This window comes from Drosophila subobscura, chromosome O (genome assembly GCF_008121235.1).
Source record: "Drosophila subobscura isolate 14011-0131.10 chromosome O, UCBerk_Dsub_1.0, whole genome shotgun sequence".
NCBI classification, from domain to species: domain Eukaryota; kingdom Metazoa; phylum Arthropoda; class Insecta; order Diptera; family Drosophilidae; genus Drosophila; species Drosophila subobscura.
This window is the reverse complement of record NC_048533.1, coordinates 22197233-22218974: the sequence shown is the minus strand read 5'-3', so window position 1 is coordinate 22218974 and position 21742 is coordinate 22197233. Positions and strand designations below refer to the sequence as shown.

The following is a 21742-nucleotide window of genomic DNA, read 5'->3' as shown; positions in this document are numbered from 1 at the left end:
ATTATCCCGAGCCAAATCATTTCCTAGAGCTAGAGATAGAGCATTTACCAGTTACCCATAAATATGCCCACTTGGCTGCACTCATTCATCATTCCGCAAATTGCTAAAACAGTGTGCACCCTTTCGGTGAAAGTTCAGGTTGCGGGGGGTAGAAAAGAGAGTAGAGTGGAGAGCCATCCACTTGCAAAAGCCACTTCCGGTCATGCCTTACAGCAGCCACAGGCACAGCAGCAACAGCAACAACCGCAGCAGCAGCAGCCGCAGTAGCAGTGGCAGCAGCATCTGAGTTTCGCTTCAAAGTCAACGACTTCCGGGGAGGAGGCTGCAAGAGGAGGTCGCCTCAAGCAAATTACTTAATTAAATGGGCAATTAACACCCGGGCATCATCCGCCCGAGGATACAGTGGACTGAGAGGGCGCCTCAGTGGCAGGGGGGGACAACCGAAAGGCTGCCCCAAGGAGAGCGAAGAATGAGTAATGTGAGCAAGAGTGAAAATATCTGTAAATTAATATGCGCACAAGATGCAAATTGTTTTGTGGCCAAAGACACGGCTCCAATCCACCAGTAAAGGAAGAGGCAGCAACAGCAACGGCAACAGCAACGAGCCACTGCCAGAGGCAGGCAGCAACAGGCAGTGCAACAGCAACAACAGCAGCAACAACAGCGTTAAATTAACATAAATTGAATTGCATTTGCATTTGCTGCACGTTGCTGCCGCTTTTTTGCGGCTTGCCCTGGCAAAAGTAAATGTTTGCTGCGGTTTGCAGCCGGCTTCAGATGGTCGTGGCACTTGTTGCTGCCGATTTGCGGTTGCAACAGCAGCAACAGCAGCAAACTGCGTGTCAATTAGCGTTGATGATGCATGCGTCAAATGCATTGAAGTAGATTTGCAGCAGCACTTTGGCAGCCCGTTACAATTCCATTTTGTTCAACAATTATTTTGTTACAGCAGCAGCAACAACAACAATAAAACATCGCCGCCTATCAAGTGGAAGCTTATACAAAACAAATGAGAATATAGTACACAAAAAACCAATACTAGCGAACGCGTACGAGTGCGAGTACATATAAATAATAATAGTTTGTGATAACAACATTAACACACCCAACGGCGGGCAGAAAAGTGAACAAAAATGATACAAAATACTCGGAGCCCAAAGCCCACACAAACTGCGGCGAAAACAAATTGAAATTTTGTGCAAAAACGAAAATTAGACAAGCAAAACTACAAAAAACAAATACACAACAAAAATCTCCATATATGGGCTAATTAAAGAACCAAACTTCGATTTACATTCGTTGTGCAAACACAACCCGACCATTCCCCCCCATCGAGATTGTCGAGAAATCCTCTAAACCAGCATCACGCTCGCGAACGCCCACAGAATGTACACAATGTTTAGGAAACATTTTCGGCGAAAATCAACAGCATCGCAACCATCAGCTTCAGCATCAGCATCAGCCCCATCACAACACTCTGCCACATCATTGGCAGAGGAATCAGCAGAACCAGCAGCAGCAGCAGCATCCACAGACAGCCTGAGAATGTCGACGACAGCAACGAGGCAACGACAGAGGCCCAGGCAAAGGGAATTCTCGTCTCTGCCATCGCCCATCAGCGATTGTGGATCATTAAAGTCTGCCTGCAACTTAATTGCTTTAATTTTAATATTGTTAGTCCATAAGGTAAGCCAAAACAAACCCACAAACATGCAAAAAGCAGAGAAAAAAATAACCAAAAAAACTTTAAGCCTTTAAAGCGAAATTTATGCGGGTGTTTGAAGGCAAAGTTGATTCAACTTTTGGCCAAAGGCTAGGGCCCACAGCTCCAGAATTATGATGGGGGACGTAAATAATGATGATTTGCCTTAATACCAACTCAGTGATTTATCAATTTGGAATGCAGCGGCTTTGGTGCTTAATAGGGATCGTTTTTTATGGGGGTAAATGCTTTGCAGATTGCCAGGAGAGAAGCTGGGGGTTTTGGCAGTAAAAAGGTTTGAAAATATTGAATAAGGATTCGAACGCTCTTCCAATTAAAAGTAGACATGCCAATGATTCAAGGAAATATATCTAGTAATTAAAAGAAGTTCAAGCATTGGCAGCCAAAAAGAATTTTGTATAGTTTATGCTCTGATTTTAATCAAATTTATTCAACCTAAAGAGGTTCCACATTCCGATAGACTCCGTCACAAAATTAGTCTTAAAATAAAGACATTTCCATGACTAAGAATTCCAGACAAACTACAGATACGCGAGGACCCTTTTTGGGGTAACCGATCCAGCCGATTCGTGGGATGAGCTACAAATCTTTCAAAACCATCTTTCCGAGATGGTTCCCACACCAGGCTGACCGTCGGCAACGGTAGTCCGGGGGCATAGCTGAAGTTTTTTTGGGGTGTAGCCGCCATAAAGTGTTACATAAAGTGCCTAAACATGTATTGAGATGCCAGCGGAGAGGCAGCCCCAGCCCAAGTCGAAGAAGGCAATTAAACAGGCAAAGAGGCACACAGAGGCACACACAGAGAGAGGTACATGCATATATGGCAACGATATGGGATGGGGGGATGGAGAGGCCAGCAACGGCAGCCAACGAACGGTTCAAAAATACATAAAAATTAATCGCTGCAGCAACGGTGGGAGAACACACCATAAACCCAAACAACAATTTGATTAATACGCAGGCGATCGCGAGAACCAGACTCAGACTTGGACATTAGAATCCAAGAAGCGAGAGAGACAGCGGCAGGGGCAATGGGTATGCATGGATATGCAAGACTTTGGGGCAATCAAATTGATTACACACATTTATCTGCCGCCAGAGCAGAGCAGGAGCCAGAGCAGAGCCTGAATCTCGGGGCAGGGGATTGAGTGCATTGATTTAGGGTAAGCGAGGCGATAAAAGTCGCCGGCAGCGCCGTCCGTGCGTCCGTCCGTCTGTCCGGCAAATGAGAAATGGTCAGCGGACAGAGGCAAACAGCCGAACTGCCGACTGCAACTATTTAGTTGTTAATGAAGTAAATAAAAGTTAAATATTTTGTAGCGGCGATTAATGGTTTAGTTCCAAGGAAACGCTGCCTTTAGTCAGTCGTAAAGATTCGCTACGATCAGCCCACGTCAAGTCGAATTAGCCCAGTTTTATTTTTCGTGTCAGAGGATCTCTCTCTCTCTCTCTGGCTCTCATTTGAGCTGACATTTATTGATCATAAGCTGCGTATTAAACGAACTGAGCGGCAGAAACGTAATGCCAAAAGATGCGAAATTCAGAAATGTACAAAAATCAACAAAAAGCCCCCCGCACATTCGAAAGGCAGTCAGCCGTCTGGAGGCAAATGAGTTGGCAAAATGAGCTCCCACGATGCTGGAGATGCTGGTCCCCGTGGATCTGTGGATTCACCGATTCGAACGCATTTATGGCCAACAAAACGTTCCGTTTCTTGGCCAACTGCAGCTTTAATTAAAATTTCATTTAATTTCACATCAATTTTGTGTGGCGGCTTCATTAAGCGACCTGTTTACATGTGGCGCCGCAGCACTAATTCCTTAAGCATTTTCGGGGGAACGCTTTATCTAATCGAATTGATTACGTCAAAAGTTTGTCTCGAATATTAGCGGATGCAGCCAGGGGCAGAAGGGGTCGAGAGCTCCTAGCCAGCAGCAGCTGCACTTGCCTCATGAATGAAGAGTGCCCAAAAGAAATGTGATAAATAAATAGTAAGCAGGCCTGAGAAACCGGTTCACATCGCTCGATCAAGAATCCAATCAGCCTCAAAGTCGTAGCCGGTCTTGGCCAAACAAAAGGAAATCTCACATGAAAACGCTAAGAGAAAAAGCCAAAGAACTGGCCGCAGAGTGGTGCAGTCGAAGAGTGGTAGATGGAGAGTCGGAGGGTTTGGAGGAGCAAGCAGTTGCATTTGATTGATCTATGGCATGATCAACAATGCATGCGGCTGGCCGGCCACATCAACTTCGAGATGAAGCCGCAAGATCGAAGCTGGAAGCTGGGAGCTGCCAGCCGGAGTTGAAGTAGAAGTTTTGGTTTTTTGTTGTTGTTGTGTGGTTGCGGCACAAGGTGCACAGGTGCAGGTGCAGACTATGGCTATGGCTGCGACTTTGGCGACGTCTTTGGCTCGAACTAAACTGGCTAATGCCGTTAGCCCAAGCCTCGCCGCCTGCCTGGCTAAATTGCAATTTATTTCTAATAAACTTATCAACACTGCCAGCTACCAAAGCCAATGACAATAAATTTTCTGAAATATGAAACCATAAAAGCCAGAAGTCCAGGCCTAAGAGTTTTCATTAGCATATTTTCCACGAAGCAACAGCAGCAGCAAAGAAGTCCCCAAAGAGGCCTTAAAACTACAAAGTTGATGTTCGCTTCCAGATTCGTTTCGAGGATGCAGCAGGAGCCAGTTTTCTGCAGTTCTTGTGGCTAAATTATGATAAGCGATTTGCCTGAGAATAGTTAAACTTTATGCACCATTTATCAGGCAGCAGCGAGTCTGGGAGTCGGCGATCTAATGTGTTATTAATTTTATGGCAAATGCTCCTATCGATAGGCTTTTGATTTGTGGCCAGAGCACCGCCACTATTTCCACTATTCAATATACAGGTCCGGTTCGGTTCGGGTCTCTCTCCTGCCGCTGATGGCAGACAAAAGCATTCTAAATTATACAAACTGTTGGATATCTCGTTTGATTAAGTGAACCGAAATGCTGGACTCCAATCTTCAGTACAGTTAGGCATTGCTTTGTATTGGGAAAAGATTTCTCATTATTTCTCGTGTATCAAACGCTCCTTTCATTTGCCTATCCAACGAAAACCCAAGTCTTGTGCGTGTAGTATGCCCCCTCACACCATTCCATCTCTCATTTTTTGTGTTTTTAATTAAAACCTCTACCGTGGAGCCCAATCAGAGCGCCCTAGGTGGCTTATTAGCTTTTAGAGCTCCAGCAGCAGCAGCAGATCCGATACGATGCGATCCGATCAGATCCATAAAGTGTTGAGCATATTATTCGATTTACAGAGTCGGAGTTGGGGGATGGCGTTGCTGGAAATCCAGCTGGGAATGCCTTTGGGATTCACCTATTTTGGGCCATGATTGATTTGAACGATTTGGGGGCTTGAAATTTGTTCGCTTGTTTCCCAAACCATTCGATAATCTTGTTTCACTTTGATAATCATGTTCCTGCTCTCTCTCTTACAGATATCCGCAGCTGGTAACTTTGAGCTGGAAATATTAGAAATCTCAAATACCAACAGCCATCTGCTGAGCGGCTACTGCTGCGGCATGCCACCAGAACTGAGAGCCACCAAGACGACGGGTAAGTCTTTAAATTCTTTCAACGAAAGTAGAGTTAATCTTAAGGTAGAGATTAAGGAAGATTTTGCTTTTGTGTACTTTAAATATTTCCCAGTTTCAACTAAGTTTTCTTGAGAGATTTCTGAGACATTTTCAGTGCATTTTTGTGCTGTAACTTTATGGATAAAAATTGTCCAAAATGTTGCTTTAATTTACCCTAAAACCTAAGACAACATTTATAAGAATTGTATCAGATCTGTAGAAGCTTGCTGTCCGCTTTCTTTCTTGCCTCAACTCAAGTAATTCCTATCCGAAAAAAACATGAATAATATATCCTCAAATTAAGTTCTTATCCCAAAGAAAGTAAAACCAGTTCAACATGCTGCGCGATTATTACATCATTTCTGGAATGCTATCTAATAAATAATATATAAATGAAGCACAATGTTTATTTGTCCCAAAAAAAAATAACAGAGAGGCGGTCAAGGTCTTTTGCCTCGCTTCTATCACAATTTGCATTCTTTTGTTTTATATTTTTTCTTAAATTACTCGAATTATGCAATCTCCGACAACGAACTTTGAACAGACTTATACGCGACTCTCCCTAGTATTAACGAGCATGATAAAGCATATAGTTAACGAATGCTCTTCTTTTAATGTTCTTGCAGGCTGCTCACCATGCACAACGGCATTCCGGCTGTGCCTGAAGGAGTACCAGACCACGGAGCAGGGTGCCAGCATATCGACGGGCTGCTCGTTTGGCAACTCCACCACCAAGATACTGGGCAGCTCCAGCTTTGTGCTCAGTGATCCGGGTGTGGGTGCCATTGTGTTACCCTTCACATTTCGCTGGACGGTAAGTTTTCGTCTAGTCTTGAGTACTTATCCAACGTTTCGGTTCGCTTAGCGGCGCAGTTCCCACCCCCAAAAGCAGGCGCTCTCTTACTCGCTCTCTCTCTCTAAGCACGCTTTTGGCACGAGCTCTTCGAGCTCTCATTTTCGCTGCGGGTCTAGCCTTTAGATAGCGGGAGCTCGGGTCGCGGGTTCTCGTCTCGGCTCTCGGTTCCGCATGGAGAGCAGCAGAGCTGAACGAAGCGCAGCGATAAGCCCGAGCCGGCAGCATAAATGTGAATGAGCCGCTGCTGCCCAGCCCGTGCCGCGGCGACTTGCAGTGATAAGAAATGTTCCATACATCATCTATGGGGAGTACCGGAGGGTGCACAGAATTTCTCTCTCTTTGGAGCACTTCCTGTAGCCCAAAGAAACATTCCAGCGTTCCATAAGCTGGCGTGACAAGCGGCTTAATACGAGAGCATCTCCCCCCACATCTTCCATTTAACCCTTCTTCGGTGTAGATGCTTCCGCCGGTAGCCGAAAAAAAAGCAATTAAAAATTGTGTTTCATGTTTTTATGTGTATTTTTGCCCTCACTGCTCGGCTGCTCGGCTGCTCCTCCGCTAAGCGGCTTTCGGTTAATTAAGTGAGCATAATGCGGGCTTATGACTGCCAAAATGGTAAGAAATAAAACGAAACAAGAACTGTGAAAAATACCAACAGAATAAACGTGGCCCCAGCGCGATCTGTGTATGGGACATTAACTCGGTTAAGGTACAAAAATGTAACCTGACGGGGCGTACGAGTGGTCCGGTGGCTGTTGAATTAAAAGTGTTGTACAACGCTGAGCATATATGCATGGCTGTTCGGTCTTGTGTTCTTTCGTTTGCTAACTTGGTTAACAATTACACGCCTTGGCCCGGCCCAAAACTAATGCCAGCAGGCAGTAGAATGCGCAGTCGCAGTCGCTGTTGACGCCAACGTTGGCATGCGCGTCGTCGTTAGGCAGTTCTCCCTGTGCCGCAGAGGAGAAGGAGAATGAATAGATGGAGGAGATGGAGGAGCTGGTGGTGTTGAGTCAGTCGCTGTGAAGCGAGCATGCGTCAGAGTCTTGGCTCTTGCTCTGGGTCTCAGTCTCCGTCTTCGTCTTTGGGGTTTGGGTCTCTGCCTCGTTGCTGGTTCTGTGCCACCACCACCACCACCACCGCCTTCGACTGTGCCCCTGTGCCGGCGCGCACAAGTCGTGGCCTGAAGTGCGGACAACCTGTTTCGTGGGAACATTACCTTGTCGCGCTTGTCGCTCGGCCGATGGCGATGGCGATACGTTACGCTTCGCTTTGGTTTCGCTTTAATCTTTGTTGCTTTTGCTTTTCCTTTTTTGCACCAGCATCGAGCTGAAAAATGCTCCACACATGTGGCGGACCCATGGACTCCGTCTTCGACTGGGTGCCCAAAACGAACGAAACCTGGCAAAATGTTTGCCCTGGCTGGTGGCAAATTCTGCATACAGACAGACCGACAGACAGACAGACAGTCGGCGGGGAGTGAGGGTGAGAGCACCCTCAAGAAGCCTTTCACAAACTCATGAAAATCTTCAAAAAATCACCTGAGTTTGTCCCTCCCTCTCTCTCTTTTGGCTTTTATTTTGTTGTATTTTGCTGCTGAAGCTGCCGATATGGGGACCAACAATTGTCCCACTTTTTATTGAATGACTTCTTTTTTGTTGTTGTATTTCTTCTTCTCCAACGTCTGATGATTGAGTGAATGGCATGTTAAAACTTATAAACATGACTTAGGAAATACTTCAAGCCGAGGTTGGTTCCCTCAAGCAGCGACTACGGGGTATACGAGTACATCCAATACTTGTCGAGGTGGTGGTGGTGGTGGTGGTGCCGGAGGTACATACATCATAACATCATCAAGCCTTCAGTGTAACTGTCAAACACCGTGTGGAGATCTGGTGTTTGGTGGCTTCTCTGCCTCTCTGTTTTGAGTTTCACTTGACAATATTTTCCAACTGCTTTTTTGAAGATTTTTTGGAGTGCGCGTGCGCAGCCATTGAGCATTCTCGAGTGGATTTTGTGTTGTGCGATCAATCGATGAATGACTGAACATAATAAAAATTGTATTTCGCTCTGTTTTGTGATCCATTTTGGCTGCCCCCACAAATGCGTTGCTTTTGTGCTTTCATTTTGAAACTGAAGACAAGGTTCTTGACATTGTGTTAACATTTCAGTGGCCAACTTGAGGTTTGTCTTGATAATTGCTACTTGATTTTGGAGCGAAAGAAAGGGTTTTTCCATCCTAATCATCCACCCCATTGGCTCGTGTTTGTGTCTCGCTTTTGATGAAATTTAATACCAAAACTCAACGCCATTTTCAATTGAGAAACTTCCTGCTGGATTTTAGCTCGAGCCAACCACCGGAACAGACCCACAAAATGACAACTCAAATTGAATTGAAATTTGATACGAAGCCCCCCAGTATCATCAATTGCAAACGGATGGAATGGATGGATGGATGAATGGTTGGATGGATTTAGCAAAGTGTGTCAAGTTGTTCTTGCTGCTTTGCAATTAGCCAATGTCTGACTGGGACTGATTTAGTGTCGCGTCGCCATGGGCAATTACATGGGAACAGAACAGCACAGAACAGCACAGAACAGATCTCTGGCCTCGTCCAGTGCCACGATCCATGGCCTCCGCCTCCCACTGCTAAATGAGCATTTCCTGGCATCCAGCGGCGTCCAGCGGCATCCCCAGACAACGTCGTCGTTTAATTGCTTTTTGCCCAGCGAGAAATCTTCCTCAACGGCAAACGGCAAACGGCTCCAAGTCCAAGCAATTACAACAAACGGCGAATCTTCAATTTTTATAGGGCCCCAATGCAAAAAGGAGAAGAGGAGACGAACCAAAGGGGCAACAAAAGTAAATCTTAACTGCAAAGGTGATGGGACAGATTTCAGCAGCGAAGCTTTGATGCTCTGAAAGATCAAAGAATTAATCTGTACATTTGGATAAAAGTTGTTTGAGCTGGAGGGAGATTTTTAGCAGATTTTGGCATAAATAATATTTGTGTTTGCTGCTCAAAGCCGCTTCCTCTTGCTCATGTACCCCTCATTAAGTAGAGTATCCAAATAAAATGGAATTTGTTGTTGTATTTCGTTTTGGCCAATTGCTGCAATGCCATGGACATCGACATGGACACGGCCAGGCGATCTTGCTGTTTAGAAAGTCCAGCCTGGCTCTGGGTCTGGGGCTGAGTCTTGGATAAGTCTTGGCTCTTGTTGGGGGTCGTCGTAGTTGGCTTTGTCTTCTCCTGCGTGAAATTAAAGTGTTTTCCTTGGATATTTTCTTGCTCTTTTTGTTGCTTTGCATCTATCTGTTTGTTTGTTTGTTTGTCTGCTGTCTGATCGCTTTGTTTGTTTGTTTTTCTGTGTTTGCTGCTTGGCTGTCTTCATTTGCATTGGGGGCAGTCCGCATAGCAGTCCGACTCGACTTGAGATTAAACTGTCCATTAGCGTCAACGCAAAGTCAAACTTGAAAACCCCAAACTAAAGTTGCATTTTCTACTCCTTTTCCTTCTCTCTGTTCAATTACAGAAGTCGTTTACGCTGATACTGCAGGCGTTGGACATGTACAACACATCCTATCCAGGTAAGTGCGGTGGCAACTGTGGGGCTTGTCGACGCGAGGCATTTGGCTTAATTAGCCAGCGATGGTGGAGCCAAACGACAGCGATGCCAGTCGTGAAATGGTGCCAAACAACTAACTAAATTCTCTTCTCCCTCTGCCATGTCCAACTCCTTCGCTTTGGAACGCCAACGTTGATGCCACCCAAACAACCAACCAACCAACGACGACAACAACCAATTGTCATGCATCCAATTCAAACCTCTGCCACACACACAACACACACTCGGCAAATGCAGATGCGGAGAGGTTAATTGAAGAAACATCATACTCGGGCGTGATACTGCCATCGCCGGAGTGGAAGACACTGGACCACATTGGCCGCAATGCACGGATCACCTACCGCGTCCGGGTGCAATGCGCCGTTACCTACTACAACACGACCTGCACGACCTTCTGCCGTCCGCGCGACGATCAGTTTGGACACTATGCCTGCGGCTCAGAGGGTCAGAAGCTCTGCCTCAATGGCTGGCAGGGCGTCAACTGTGAGGAGGCCATCTGCAAGACCGGCTGTGATCCCGTCCATGGCAAGTGTGACCGACCCGGCGAATGCGAGTAAGTGGTCAAGTTTTCAACATTGTAATTACACGCACTCGAACCCCCCAACTGGAAACCCCCATTTAACGATGTGATTATGACACTTTTTGCATCTGGCGAAGCGACTTAATGGCTGCGAGAGGGGAACGGGTACGGGCATCGGCACACTGTTATAATGGCCAAGAGACGAGAGCCAAGAGCCAAGAGCTCCGAGTGTGGTTTGTTTTCTTTTTATGTGATCAGCAGAGAAATGGGTTCTATGGCTAGGCCGCTGCTCAGTTTGTTTTTCTCTTTTTGTGTTTTTGTGAGCCATCAACGGATGTGTGAAATAGCTGCCAGAGTTTCTCTCACATGAACGGAGTTGCAAATGATCAACCAGCCAGCAGACAGATCGACTGTGCAGAGCATCGATCTAATCGCGTTCCTAATCAATCGCAAAATGAAGCGAATTCCGCATTCCAATTGCGATTCCCATTGCCATGCCAATTCCTTATTAAATTGTTCTCACCCGGGAACTGCCCCATTGGGGGAGATAACCCCGAAGAGCCTCGCCCGTGGCTAGTGCTATAAAGTTGTAACCAACTTTTATAATCTGCAATCAAGTAAGAACCAGAGAGACTTAGTCTCTGGAGAGCTCTGTAGAGCACTCCTCGGCTCAAGTTCAGTCTAATCAAACGCCCTCACGATGGCCAAATGCTGATCGTCGCTGCCCGCCCCATGGAATGGTCATGCACAGCCGCAGCCGCAGCCACAGCCACAGACAACATTGCAACAGCCACAGGCGGTTGTGGCACGAAAAAACGTTTGTGTGCCTCGGTTGTTCCTGTTGCTGTTGCCGTTGTTAATGTTCCAGCGTAACACAGAATACGTGAGCCAGCGGCCATGATTGCATTTTTGCTTGGCATCATGATGCGCTGCTCCATGGCAGCTCCCCTCTGGCCGCTCTTCCTGCCTCTGGCATGGGTCCTGTGCCGATTCTAAATAGCAATAATTAGTGTGGCCTAGAAAGCATCAAAGCCAAAGCAACAGATGCCTGTCCAAGGCACAGATTTCCGCTCTGGCGGAACAACAATTATAAGCAAGAAGAAAAATTACTTTGCTGTTTGCACGTTGCTCTGGCTCTGGTCCAGGTCGGAGCTAGATTCGTTTACAGATAACAACAGGCTGCTGTTTTAATGAAATCATAAATTATGGACATCGAACAACGATGTCGACTGTCGGCTGGCCGATTGTTGGCCAGGGGTCTTGGGAGGCTGGCAACTCCTCTGTCCTATCGCTGGCAACGTCATGCCTGGAGCTTGTAGAGTTAGCACCTCGGCTGGCGGCTGGCAGCGATAACTGGATGGCCGGGCAATTTAACTTTGATCCCTCTGCACTTTGGCGTGTTGCAGCGATAAAATCTTAGCAGCTGAAGGAGCAGCGGTCCAAGTGGCAGCAGCCAACTTCTCTGCCACTCTAGCATTTGATGCATCAAGGCCAAAGTTCAAAGTGACCCAATTCGGTGGTGGCCAAATGCGTTCCCAGGCCCAAATTGAAATGTCTACGAAAAAACGAATGATCCAAGGGGAAGTGGATGAATGTTTTCCCCAGATACGGAGGATAACCCCACCAGAGATTGGTCGCAGTCGCAGTCCCCTTCCAATTAGGCCAACAACCAAGGCAACCCATTAGGGTTCTCTACGCTCAATTAGTGCTGTGCCCAGCCCCAACTCATCAACGTTTTGCACAACGTTTTTCTCTCTTTCTCATCACAGATGCCGACCCGGCTGGCGTGGCCCGTTGTGCAACGAGTGCATGGTCTATCCCGGCTGCAAGCATGGCTCCTGCAATGGCAGCGCCTGGAAGTGCGTCTGCGACACCAATTGGGGTGGCATACTGTGCGATCAAGGTAAGTGACCCAAGACCAAGCAATTACCAGATCCACATCTGGCAAGCAGTCTGGGAATGGACTGGAACGCGGCATCATCGATAATATCGAGGCTGCAACTGGCAGTGTGTCCGACCGTGGCTGAACATATTTCATAGTTTTGTTCGCTCTGCTCTCGACAGATTTAAATTACTGTGGCACCCATGAACCCTGCAAGCATGGCGGCACCTGCGAGAACACTGCCCCGGATCAATATCGCTGCACATGCGCCGAGGGACTCTCGGGCGAACAGTGTGAGATTGTGGAGCATCCGTGTGCCACACAGCCGTGCCGCAATGGCGGCACATGTACGCTCAAGGTAAGCCCTCAATTTATAGACATTTTCGCAGTGCCATAAAATAATTTAATATCCCAACGCCGTCTATCCTCGCTCTTCTCGCTCTCCCTACTAGCAGCCGATGAATGCAACGCGTCCGCCAGTGTATCGCATCATGCGTGGCATGAGCACTTCCATGGGCAGGCCGATAAGCCGTCGCAATTCAATACGTAGCCTGGCCAATCTGCGCCTGGAGTCACAGAATGGCAGCACCGGCGGTGCCTTGGGCTCCTCCCCAGGCCTGCCACTGAAGCCGCTGGTCGCTGAATTTACTTGCGGCTGTGCGGCCGGCTGGACGGGCCCAACATGCGAAATAAGTGAGTTTTGATTTAATTTTATTCTGCAGCACGCGATTAGCCACACAGCAACAGACACAACAGCTGGAGAGCTTCTCTTAGCAGTTACCTAAGCTAGTTGCTGCTGCTGCTGCTGCTGCTGCTGCTGCCACTGCTGGATGTTGCCGCTCGATCATGCAATTGAGCACACACGCATTTGACTGTAGCGAAATGAAATGAAATGAAACGTAGCACGCACAGGCAGTCGGTCCGCTTGCCGTTTCTTTTTATTTTGTTTTGATTGCTGTTGTCTGTTGCACGGGTGGCCAGCAAATTTGGTTCGATTCGGTTTTGCATTCCAATTGGAGCACGACGGAAAACACATTCACCAGCAACTATGCAATGAGCTAAAAGCTAATTGAGTTGCCGTTCCCCAAAAGCGAAAGAAATAACAGCAGATGGCAAAGTAATTGAAGGGCCGGACTCTTTCAATTATTGTTAGTAGAAGTCTATTCGTAGTGTATTACACTATTATGATTTTCACGCGTTCTCTTCAAGTCTCTTTTTTGTATTCTTTGTCGATTCCTTTTCCAACTCTGATCCGTTAGGTGTGACCGTACATTCATATCGATATAATACCAGCAGAGCAGGCACTCTAATATCTGCCTTGCATTGGCCCAATTAAATTTTGTGTTTCTTTGGCACTAATTACGTTGAAAGTTTCCCTGAAATTCCTGCTGAGCTGCAGAATTCGTTGCTAATGGCATGCCAAGGGTCAGAACTTTAGTTTTTGGGGGCGCTGCTTATCAGTTTTCGCACAAAAGCAAACAAATGAGTTGCGTGCAGCAGGAGCAGCTGAGCCAAGAACAAGCCAAAAGGAAGGAAGCGACCAGCCAAAAGATTTCAGCAAACTGATAAGCCAGGCACGCAGACGCTGGCTACCAATACTTATAGGATAAACATACATATATGTATGTATATAATATATATATGTTGTCCATCCACCATGTCAGTTCAATGACTTAGGCTTGAAGCTGTAGCTTAAGCCGCTGCTCTGGGAAAAGCCACCTGCTCGTCGGAGCATCTTCAACAACAAAATCAACACATTTGCACTTGAGCTCGGGGATGGCACTTAACCAATCTCTCTGTTTGCTCCTCTCTTTTTGTTGTTCCCAGATATCGACGAATGCGCCGGAGGTCCCTGCGAGCATGGTGGCACTTGCGTCGATCTAATCGGCGGATTTCGCTGCGAATGCCCGCCCGAGTGGCGCGCCGATGTCTGCCAGTTGGACGTGAACGAATGCGAGGTTCCCCATGCAGCCCAGGTCGGTGCTGCCAACACTCTGCTGACGACGACAGCCAGCGCCGTCATTGGGAGTAATCTGAGCAGCTCGGCGGCATTGCTGGCAGCGCTGACCAGTGCGGTGGCTGCCTCGAATGCTGCCTCCACCATTGGGCCCTGCATCAATGCCCGCGCATGCATCAATGAGCCGGGATCCTTCTCGTGCGAGTGCCTCGAGGGCTGGGGCGGTGCCACCTGCGCGGAGAACCTCGATGATTGCGTGGGACAGTGCAAGAACGGTGCCAGCTGCATTGATCTGGTGAATGACTACCGTTGCGCCTGCCGCACCGGCTACACGGGACGCGACTGTGAAACAGACATCGATGAGTGTGCCGCCTCCCCCTGCCGCAACGGTGGCGAGTGCGTGGACATGATTGGCAAATTCAATTGCATTTGTCCGCTGGGATACTCTGGCTCACTCTGCGAGGAAGCCAAGGACCACTGCACACCATCGCCGTGCCTGCAAGGACGCTGCCTGAACACGCCCGGCAGCTACTACTGCCACTGTCCGCCAGATCGCGCTGGCAAACATTGCGAACAGTTGCGTCCACTCTGCTCCCAGCCGCCCTGCAATGGTGAGTTTTAGAACCATGGGAACCGATTCTCAGAGCCGTCATTAAGCCCATCAATCCTGTCTCGAGCGCTTTTTGTCCCTGATCCTAGCCGCAGCTATGGAATAATAAGCCTAATCATGTCTTCTTCCACAGAGGGCTGCTTTGCCAATGTCACAGGAATGGGAACGGGGACAGGAATAGCTGCAACAGCAGCAGCGGGTACAACGACTAAGACAACAACGACAACGACAACCATGACGACACCGAGCGGTCTGCCCTGCAGCGGTCATGGCAGCTGCGAGATGAGCGACGTGGGCACCTTCTGCAAATGTCATGTGGGCCACACCGGCACCTTCTGCGAGCACAGTGAGTAATCAGCAAAGGGGAAGCGACGAAGGAAACAGCGAACTCAGCGAAACTCATTAACTTTCTGCAGATCTCAACGAATGCTCGCCGAATCCTTGTCGAAATGGTGGAATTTGCCTTGACGGTGACGGCGACTTTACATGCGAGTGCATGTCGGGTTGGACAGGTGAGTCGAGAGTCGAGTTTGAGTCGCAGTCTTCGGTTGAGTCTTCCTCTGAGTCTCGCGGCAGCAGCACCCCCTTTAAGCGGCCGCCAAAGTGAACGTCAAAGCGTTGCAACAAGTGCAGGCCGCTGGCATGGTTTTTTGTGATGTGTTAGGCTGTTGCTTACTTTCCTGCCCATGCCGAAGCATCGCACACCCTTTGGGTCCAGTTGTGTGAACAAAATCAGAGGGCAAAAGATTATCGAAAGTAGTTCTGCCAGGCAGTGAGAGTAGTTCTGAAAGTTAACCAGGTGACTGCTCTGCAATGCCCTGAAATATTAGCTGTCGTTTGTCTGCCACGCAATAGTCAAGCGACTCTTTTTTCGGTGAGCGCATTAAAACCTGCTATAAGCCGACTCGCGGACTGACTCCGGCTGGCAGGCGCATTATCAACGCTTGGGGGGCTCTAAATGGGCGCGAGTGAGAAGAGTTTGGCCACATTAAAAGCTCACCGACACAAAGAGGAGAGCATACACATACACACACACACAGAGAGAGCCGCCGCTGTTCGCGTCGGTCGCATTTATTTGAACATTGAAAGTTTGCAGTCATTACGGCTTCAAATTGAAGCGAATGCGCGCGCGGCTTTCGGAAAAAAAACTACGAGCCATGAGCTTCGATTGTAGCATTTGCCACATGTGGCAGAGCGGAGTGCCCAGAGCTGCAGCAATGGGGGGTAAAAGTGCCAGCCAAAAACCTCGGCGCATGATTTATTTTTGTTTTTAAATTGCGATTTGCATATTTCACGCGTTTCGCTTTTTTGTCACAGACACAGTCACAGATGGAGGAGATACAGATATAGAAAATGAAAATAGATACGAAAACAATTTAGTTACAGATACAGCAGACATCGATCTATGTCAGCGCACTTTTACTTTTTCAATTAGTTCAAGCCATGGCTCGGGGGGTCACGGCAATCCTCCGCCTTCTCCTTTCGTTTGCGAATAAAAATCTCCCACAGTTCGTTGTCTAAGTCTTGGGTTTCGTCTCTCCCTTTTCAGGCAAACGCTGCTCGGAGCGCGCCACTGGCTGCTATGCCGGACAGTGCCAGAACGGAGGAACCTGCATGCCTGGAGCGCCGGACAAGGCCTTGCAGCCGCACTGCCGCTGTGCACCCGGCTGGACGGGTTTGTTCTGCGCGGAGTCCATCGATCAGTGCCGCGGACAGCCGTGCCACAATGGCGGAACCTGCGAGTCGGGTGCGGGCTGGTTTCGCTGCCTGTGCGCCCAGGGCTTCTCCGGTCCCGATTGCCGCATCAATGTGAACGAATGCTCGCCGCAACCGTGCCAGGGTGGTGCCACCTGCATCGATGGCATTGGCGGCTACAGCTGCATCTGTCCCGCCGGTCGCCATGGATTGCGCTGTGAGATATGTAAGTTGGAGAACTCAATCCTACACTGACAGAGTGCTCTAATTTGTGTGTGTTGTTTCTGCCTTTAGTGCTCTCCGATCCAAAGTCTGCCTGCTTGAATGCCAGCAACACAATCTCCCCCTATGCGGCGCTCAATCAGAGCCAGAACTGGCTGGACACTGCCCTGTCCGGTCGCAGCGAGGACGATGAGCACTGCAATGCGTGCGTGTGCGAGAATGGCACCTCACGCTGCACCAATCTGTGGTGCGGCTTGCCCAACTGCTACAAGCTGGATCCGCTCTCGAAGTCATCGAATCTGTCGGGTGTCTGCAAGCTGCACGAGGTGTGTGTGCCGGCTCTCAGCGAGACGTGCCTATCGCCACCTTGCAACATGCGCGGCGACTGTCGGGCCCTGGAGCCATCGAGGCGTGTCGCTCCACCCAGTCTGCCGGCAAAGGCCAGCTGCTGGCCCAACCAGGCGCTGGTCAACGAGAACTGCGCGCGCCTCACCATTCTCCTCGACTTGGAGCGCGTGGGCAGGGGCGCCTCGGTGGAGGGGCTGTGCTCGCTGGTGCGTGTGCTGCTGGCAGCGCAGCTGGTCAAGCTGGAGGCACCCAATGCGCCCAGCCAGGAGCAGGGTCTGCTCATGGTGCTGTGCGATCTCAAGAGCGGCTCCAATGACACCATCGAACTGACAGTGGTAAGTCCGAGTGCCACAGGATCTTCCTAGAGCTACTATAACTTTCCTTTCCTTGCAGTCATCCAGCAAACTGAATGATCCCCAGCTGCCAGTGGCTGTGGCCTTGCTGGGAGAGCTGCTCAGCTCGCGGCAGTTGAATGGCATTCAGCGGCGCAAGGAACTGGAGCTGCAGCATGCCAAGCTGGCGGCACTCACTTCCATACTGGAGGTCAAACTGGAGACGGCTCGTGTGGCCGATGGCTCCGGTCATAGCCTCCTCATTGGTGTCCTCTGTGGCGTCTTCATTGTTCTCGTGGGATTCTCCATATTCATCAGCCTCTACTGGAAGCAGCGCCTGGCCTATCGCAGCAGCTCGGGCATGAATCTGACGCCATCGTTGGACGCGCTGCGGCACGAGGAGGAGAAATCCAACAATCTGCAGAACGAGGAGAACCTGCGCAGGTACACGAATCCCCTGAAGGGCAGCACCAGCTCCCTGCGGGCCACCACGGGCATGGAACTGAGCCTCAATCCCGCACCAGAGCTGGCAGCATCGGCGGCCAGTGGTTCGGCGCTGCATCGCTCCCAGCCGCTGTTTCCGCCGTGCGATTTCGAGCGTGAACTGGACTCCAGCACGGGCCTGAAGCAGGCGCATAAGCGGGGCTCTCAGATCCTGCTGCACAAGACACAGAATCTGGACATGAAGAAGAATACGGTGGGATCGCTGGACAGTCCGCGGAAGGACTTTGGCAAGCGATCAATCAACTGCAAGTCACTGCCGCCGCCAGCGTGTGACATCGATGGCGTCGATGTCCTAACCACTGTGATGGTCTAGCGGGGGCCTACTCTCTCTCTCTCTCTGTGCCGTGATCTCACCAACCGCCCAGACACCCCTCAGCGCTCAACGCTCACCGCTCAAAAAAGTTCCAATTTTGCCACAGCACGGGGCGCGATCTTCCAAGTGCATTAGTAGAATCTCTAGGGGAGTGGCAATGAATGAGTTAACAAAGTTATGTTCAAGTAGTGCTCCCACAGAGATGCCCAATTAGTTAGTTAGTTAGTTTAGTTTAGTTAGTTTGCCGCTCTACGGTTAGTGTAATTTCCGAAAACTCTTCTCTTCTCGCTAAGCAACAGACATCCTACTCAGTGTGATATTTAGTGTAACCCAGAAGCGCATTTACTCGTATTCGTATGTGCACTCATATAACAATTAATTAAACAATTCAAGATATGTGTACATATATGTGAAAGTTATGTACATATGTATGCGCGCTCTATACGATAGTTGTAAGCTGTAAATACTGTAAATTAGCAGTTACCGTTATTGTATTTGTGTCGATAGTTAACCCTAGTAAGCCCCCTACATAAATTATAAGCACCCCCCAAGCCGCAACATGTTGGACTTTAAAAGTTGTTTGCAATTGTACGCAATAATTAGTGTAAGTAAACAATTAAGCATTAAAGAAAATTAAGATTCAGCAGATGTATTTTATTGTGTATTATATAGCGAGATACGTGTATGTGTGTGTAGTAATATTTATTTATTATTTTAACATTGATCTAGCAGCAATAAAGCAAATACGAATAAAGTTAGTAAAAGATAAAACAATTTTCTAATAACTGGAGTGAAAGTATTTACACGACTAATGGGAGCCAATCAATGCATACTCTTCGCAGCACTGGAAAGAGAGGGACAGCAGAGCATTTCCTGTCGATCAGAAATATGTGTGTTTGTGTCCATTTGAAATATGCGCTAATTGAATGTGAAAAGCCAAATTGCAAGTCGGGCAAGTCGAGGAACAATGCCACAGAGGAGGAGACACGCAGAAACAGAAACAGCAAAGACATCGAAACAGATCAGCAGAGAAAAAAAGAGCGACCGAAAAGCAAAGAAAGCGAAATCGGGAATTGGGAATCGAGCAATGCATTTTGCGTTGTTTGGTTTCTAATTAAAATACCAAAAAGAGCACAGCCAGCAGACAGACAAACACACAGAGCCGAAAACTAAACCCAACGGATGATCAAGGTGCAGAGGCCAGCAGCAGCAGCCTCCTCCAACGTGCGTAAATTTCGTCAGCGGTAAACTTGGCTCAAAAACAAAACGAAATGAAGCAGAAAATGCCAGGAATTTTCGCTTGATTGTGGTTGTGCCTCTCTGTCGCCTTCACTCCACGCAGTTCCTCTGAGTGTTTTATTTAGTTATTGAACAGTGGTATCCTGTACCCTGGCCTCGGTAGCTGCCGCCCTTTTGGGACGACCGCCGCCTCAGAGGCGAAATTTTAGCGGAATTTTTGGCGCTTTTTTTGTTGCCAGTTGTTTCGGTTCTTTTTTTTAATTAACGCGCGATACGTTTTCAAGTTTTGGAGGTCCGAAGAGCAGAGCACAGCACATGATGGGCATATAACTCATTGGAATTATGGAGGAAAGAGCAAAAGCCGAGGAGAACCCAAGCCAAGACAAGGCAACAGACAGGCGGCCAAGGAGGAGCAGCGAGAACAGAACGTACATAAACTTTATCCGTCTATAATCTAAATATGTTTCTCTCTGTTGCTCTTCTTCGTTGTTGTCGTGGCTGTTGCAACAATTTGCTGCAAATTGAAAGCCAATTACGTTGTTTGCAGCATGCCAAGGCAGCGGCAGCCGCAGCCACAGCCACAGCCAACGATGCCCAGGACCAGGCTGCAGCCGCGACCGGTGCCAGGCCATGCCATACCACAGACCAGCCACAGATCCACGGCAGACAGGCACAAAATTGCGAGGCACACACAGCGCTTGTAGACGACATAAATATCAAATACAGGTCCATAAATTTGAAACCAATTAGCCAACTTAAATTGATAATAGTTGCTGTTACCGCCGTTGTTGTAGCTGCCGCTGCTGCCGTTGGTTCAGGGCATGGCATGGTCTAGCATTTGCCTATTGGCCGCAGGAAGCTGTCGCCGCAGTGATGCCTGGTGGACTCTTCTCAACAAGATCCGCTAATGGCAGTGCCATTCGATGACATACGTCGTTCGTGGTGAGCCGCCAATTTTCGTTTCGTCCGACAATTGCTGGCCATATATGCAACAGCAGCAGCAGCAGCAGCAACAAGAGAAACTGCAGCGTCTCATATGTCTCATGTCGTGCCTGTCGTGTCGTTCTAATCACAATTGCCTGGCCTCCTCCACTGCCGCTGCTGCTGCGCCTTTTTATGGCGCTTTTATGCAAAACAACTTAATTTCAATCCTCAATCCGCTTGCAACAATGCGGCGCGTAAAATATGCACTCGCAGCGAGGCAGCAAGGCAGGCTGGCAGACAGAAGGAGCAACAGCAACAGCAGCAGCAACGACAGCCAAAACGAAAGACTTTGGCCAACAAAGTTGTACAAATGTTTTGTCCATTTGCCTGTGTGTGTCGAGCTGTTATAGAAAATTATCTTAAACTGATTTGATATATATTCAAATAGGCGATGTGCGACACATGTTGCTGCTGTTACATGCAACATTTGCCGTATTTGTTGCACGCAGAAGCCAGAGGAGCCACAAGCAGCAGCAACTTGCCAGGTCGCTTGCCTGGTAGCCAGTTCGTTGTTATTTGTATGAAATGCAATGGATAACATCGCTTACAGTAAACGTTTAGTTTGTGTTTTAATTAAAATATTTTCATTTCCCCCGTGGCAGGCACCGGGAGACGGCCGGCCCGGCCAGGAGATTGCAGCTGAAAATAGCAGACACGCTGGGAGCTGCATCAAGATCCAGGCACATCCGTGTCGCTGTGGCCGACAAGTGGCATTTATAAGCAACATTATAAACTAATTTAGTAGCGCCAATTGATTGGCTAATAGAGCTGATGGAAAGTACCAGGGAAACCCAACTTTTCCATGATAGAATCTCAGCTTTAAGAGTCAATCCTCCAAGCAATTTAGTTGCCCCCTCAACTAATTGATTAACCAACTAGAAACGCGTAACCCTAATAGCCCACAAAAACAATGAAAAAACCCGTGTCTAAGCTGAGCTGAAAAATCACCCATTTGAGGCAGAACCACACGCTTTATAAATGTCGGAGGCGACATTAATGTACCACATTTATCTAATTAGACAAGCGTTCGGCGGCGCAAGATGCCCTGAGAGCCCCGCTTAATGTCTCACGCCAAATAAATTAATCAACTAATTGATGAGCATAAATTACGTGTATGCAAATGAGCAGAGCAGACGCTTATTGATGGCCAAACTGAATTAGATTGGCCAAATGAGTCGAGCAGAGCTCAGGCCATCAGATGGCCACCCACTGTGCAAGATTTGGCCACTCTCCAACACTCTTTATGTTGCTCTCTCTTTCGGCAATCCAATCGAAGTGCAGCGTACAACTCAATTAATAACAATTTC

The 21742-nt window shown here is 48.3% G+C and overlaps 1 protein-coding gene across 2 annotated transcripts; it reads left to right on the top strand.

The window, feature by feature from the left end:
• Positions 1–1026: 1026 nt before the first annotated feature.
• Positions 1027–18978, top strand: LOC117897428 (protein serrate). 2 transcript variants are annotated; one of them, XM_034806267.1, is made up of 14 exons: positions 1027–1686; positions 5207–5324; positions 5971–6158; positions 9737–9791; positions 10067–10382; positions 12119–12252; positions 12414–12589; positions 12687–12924; positions 14059–14799; positions 14932–15144; positions 15215–15310; positions 16348–16719; positions 16788–17398; positions 17457–18978. In XM_034806267.1, exons 1-14 carry the CDS (start codon positions 1387–1389, stop codon positions 18210–18212), a joined length of 4314 nt encoding a protein of 1437 aa, XP_034662158.1. In that variant the 5' UTR covers positions 1027–1386; the 3' UTR covers positions 18213–18978. The 2 variants fall into 2 exon arrangements, with proteins under 2 accessions (XP_034662158.1, XP_034662157.1); XM_034806266.1 differs by having other exon boundaries at positions 12684–12924.
• The last annotated feature ends 2764 nt before the right edge of the window (positions 18979–21742 follow it).

Excerpts from the sequence above, each read along its gene's own strand:
- LOC117897428 (XM_034806266.1), top strand. The coding sequence starts at position 1,387 with ATGTACACAATGTTTAGGAAACATTTTCGGCGAAAATCAACAGCATCG. Across the intron at positions 6,159-9,736 it reads CCTTCACATTTCGCTGGACG|AAGTCGTTTACGCTGATACT; the intron begins GTAAGTTTTCGT and ends GTTCAATTACAG. Across the intron at positions 9,792-10,066 it reads GTACAACACATCCTATCCAG|ATGCGGAGAGGTTAATTGAA; the intron begins GTAAGTGCGGTG and ends CGGCAAATGCAG.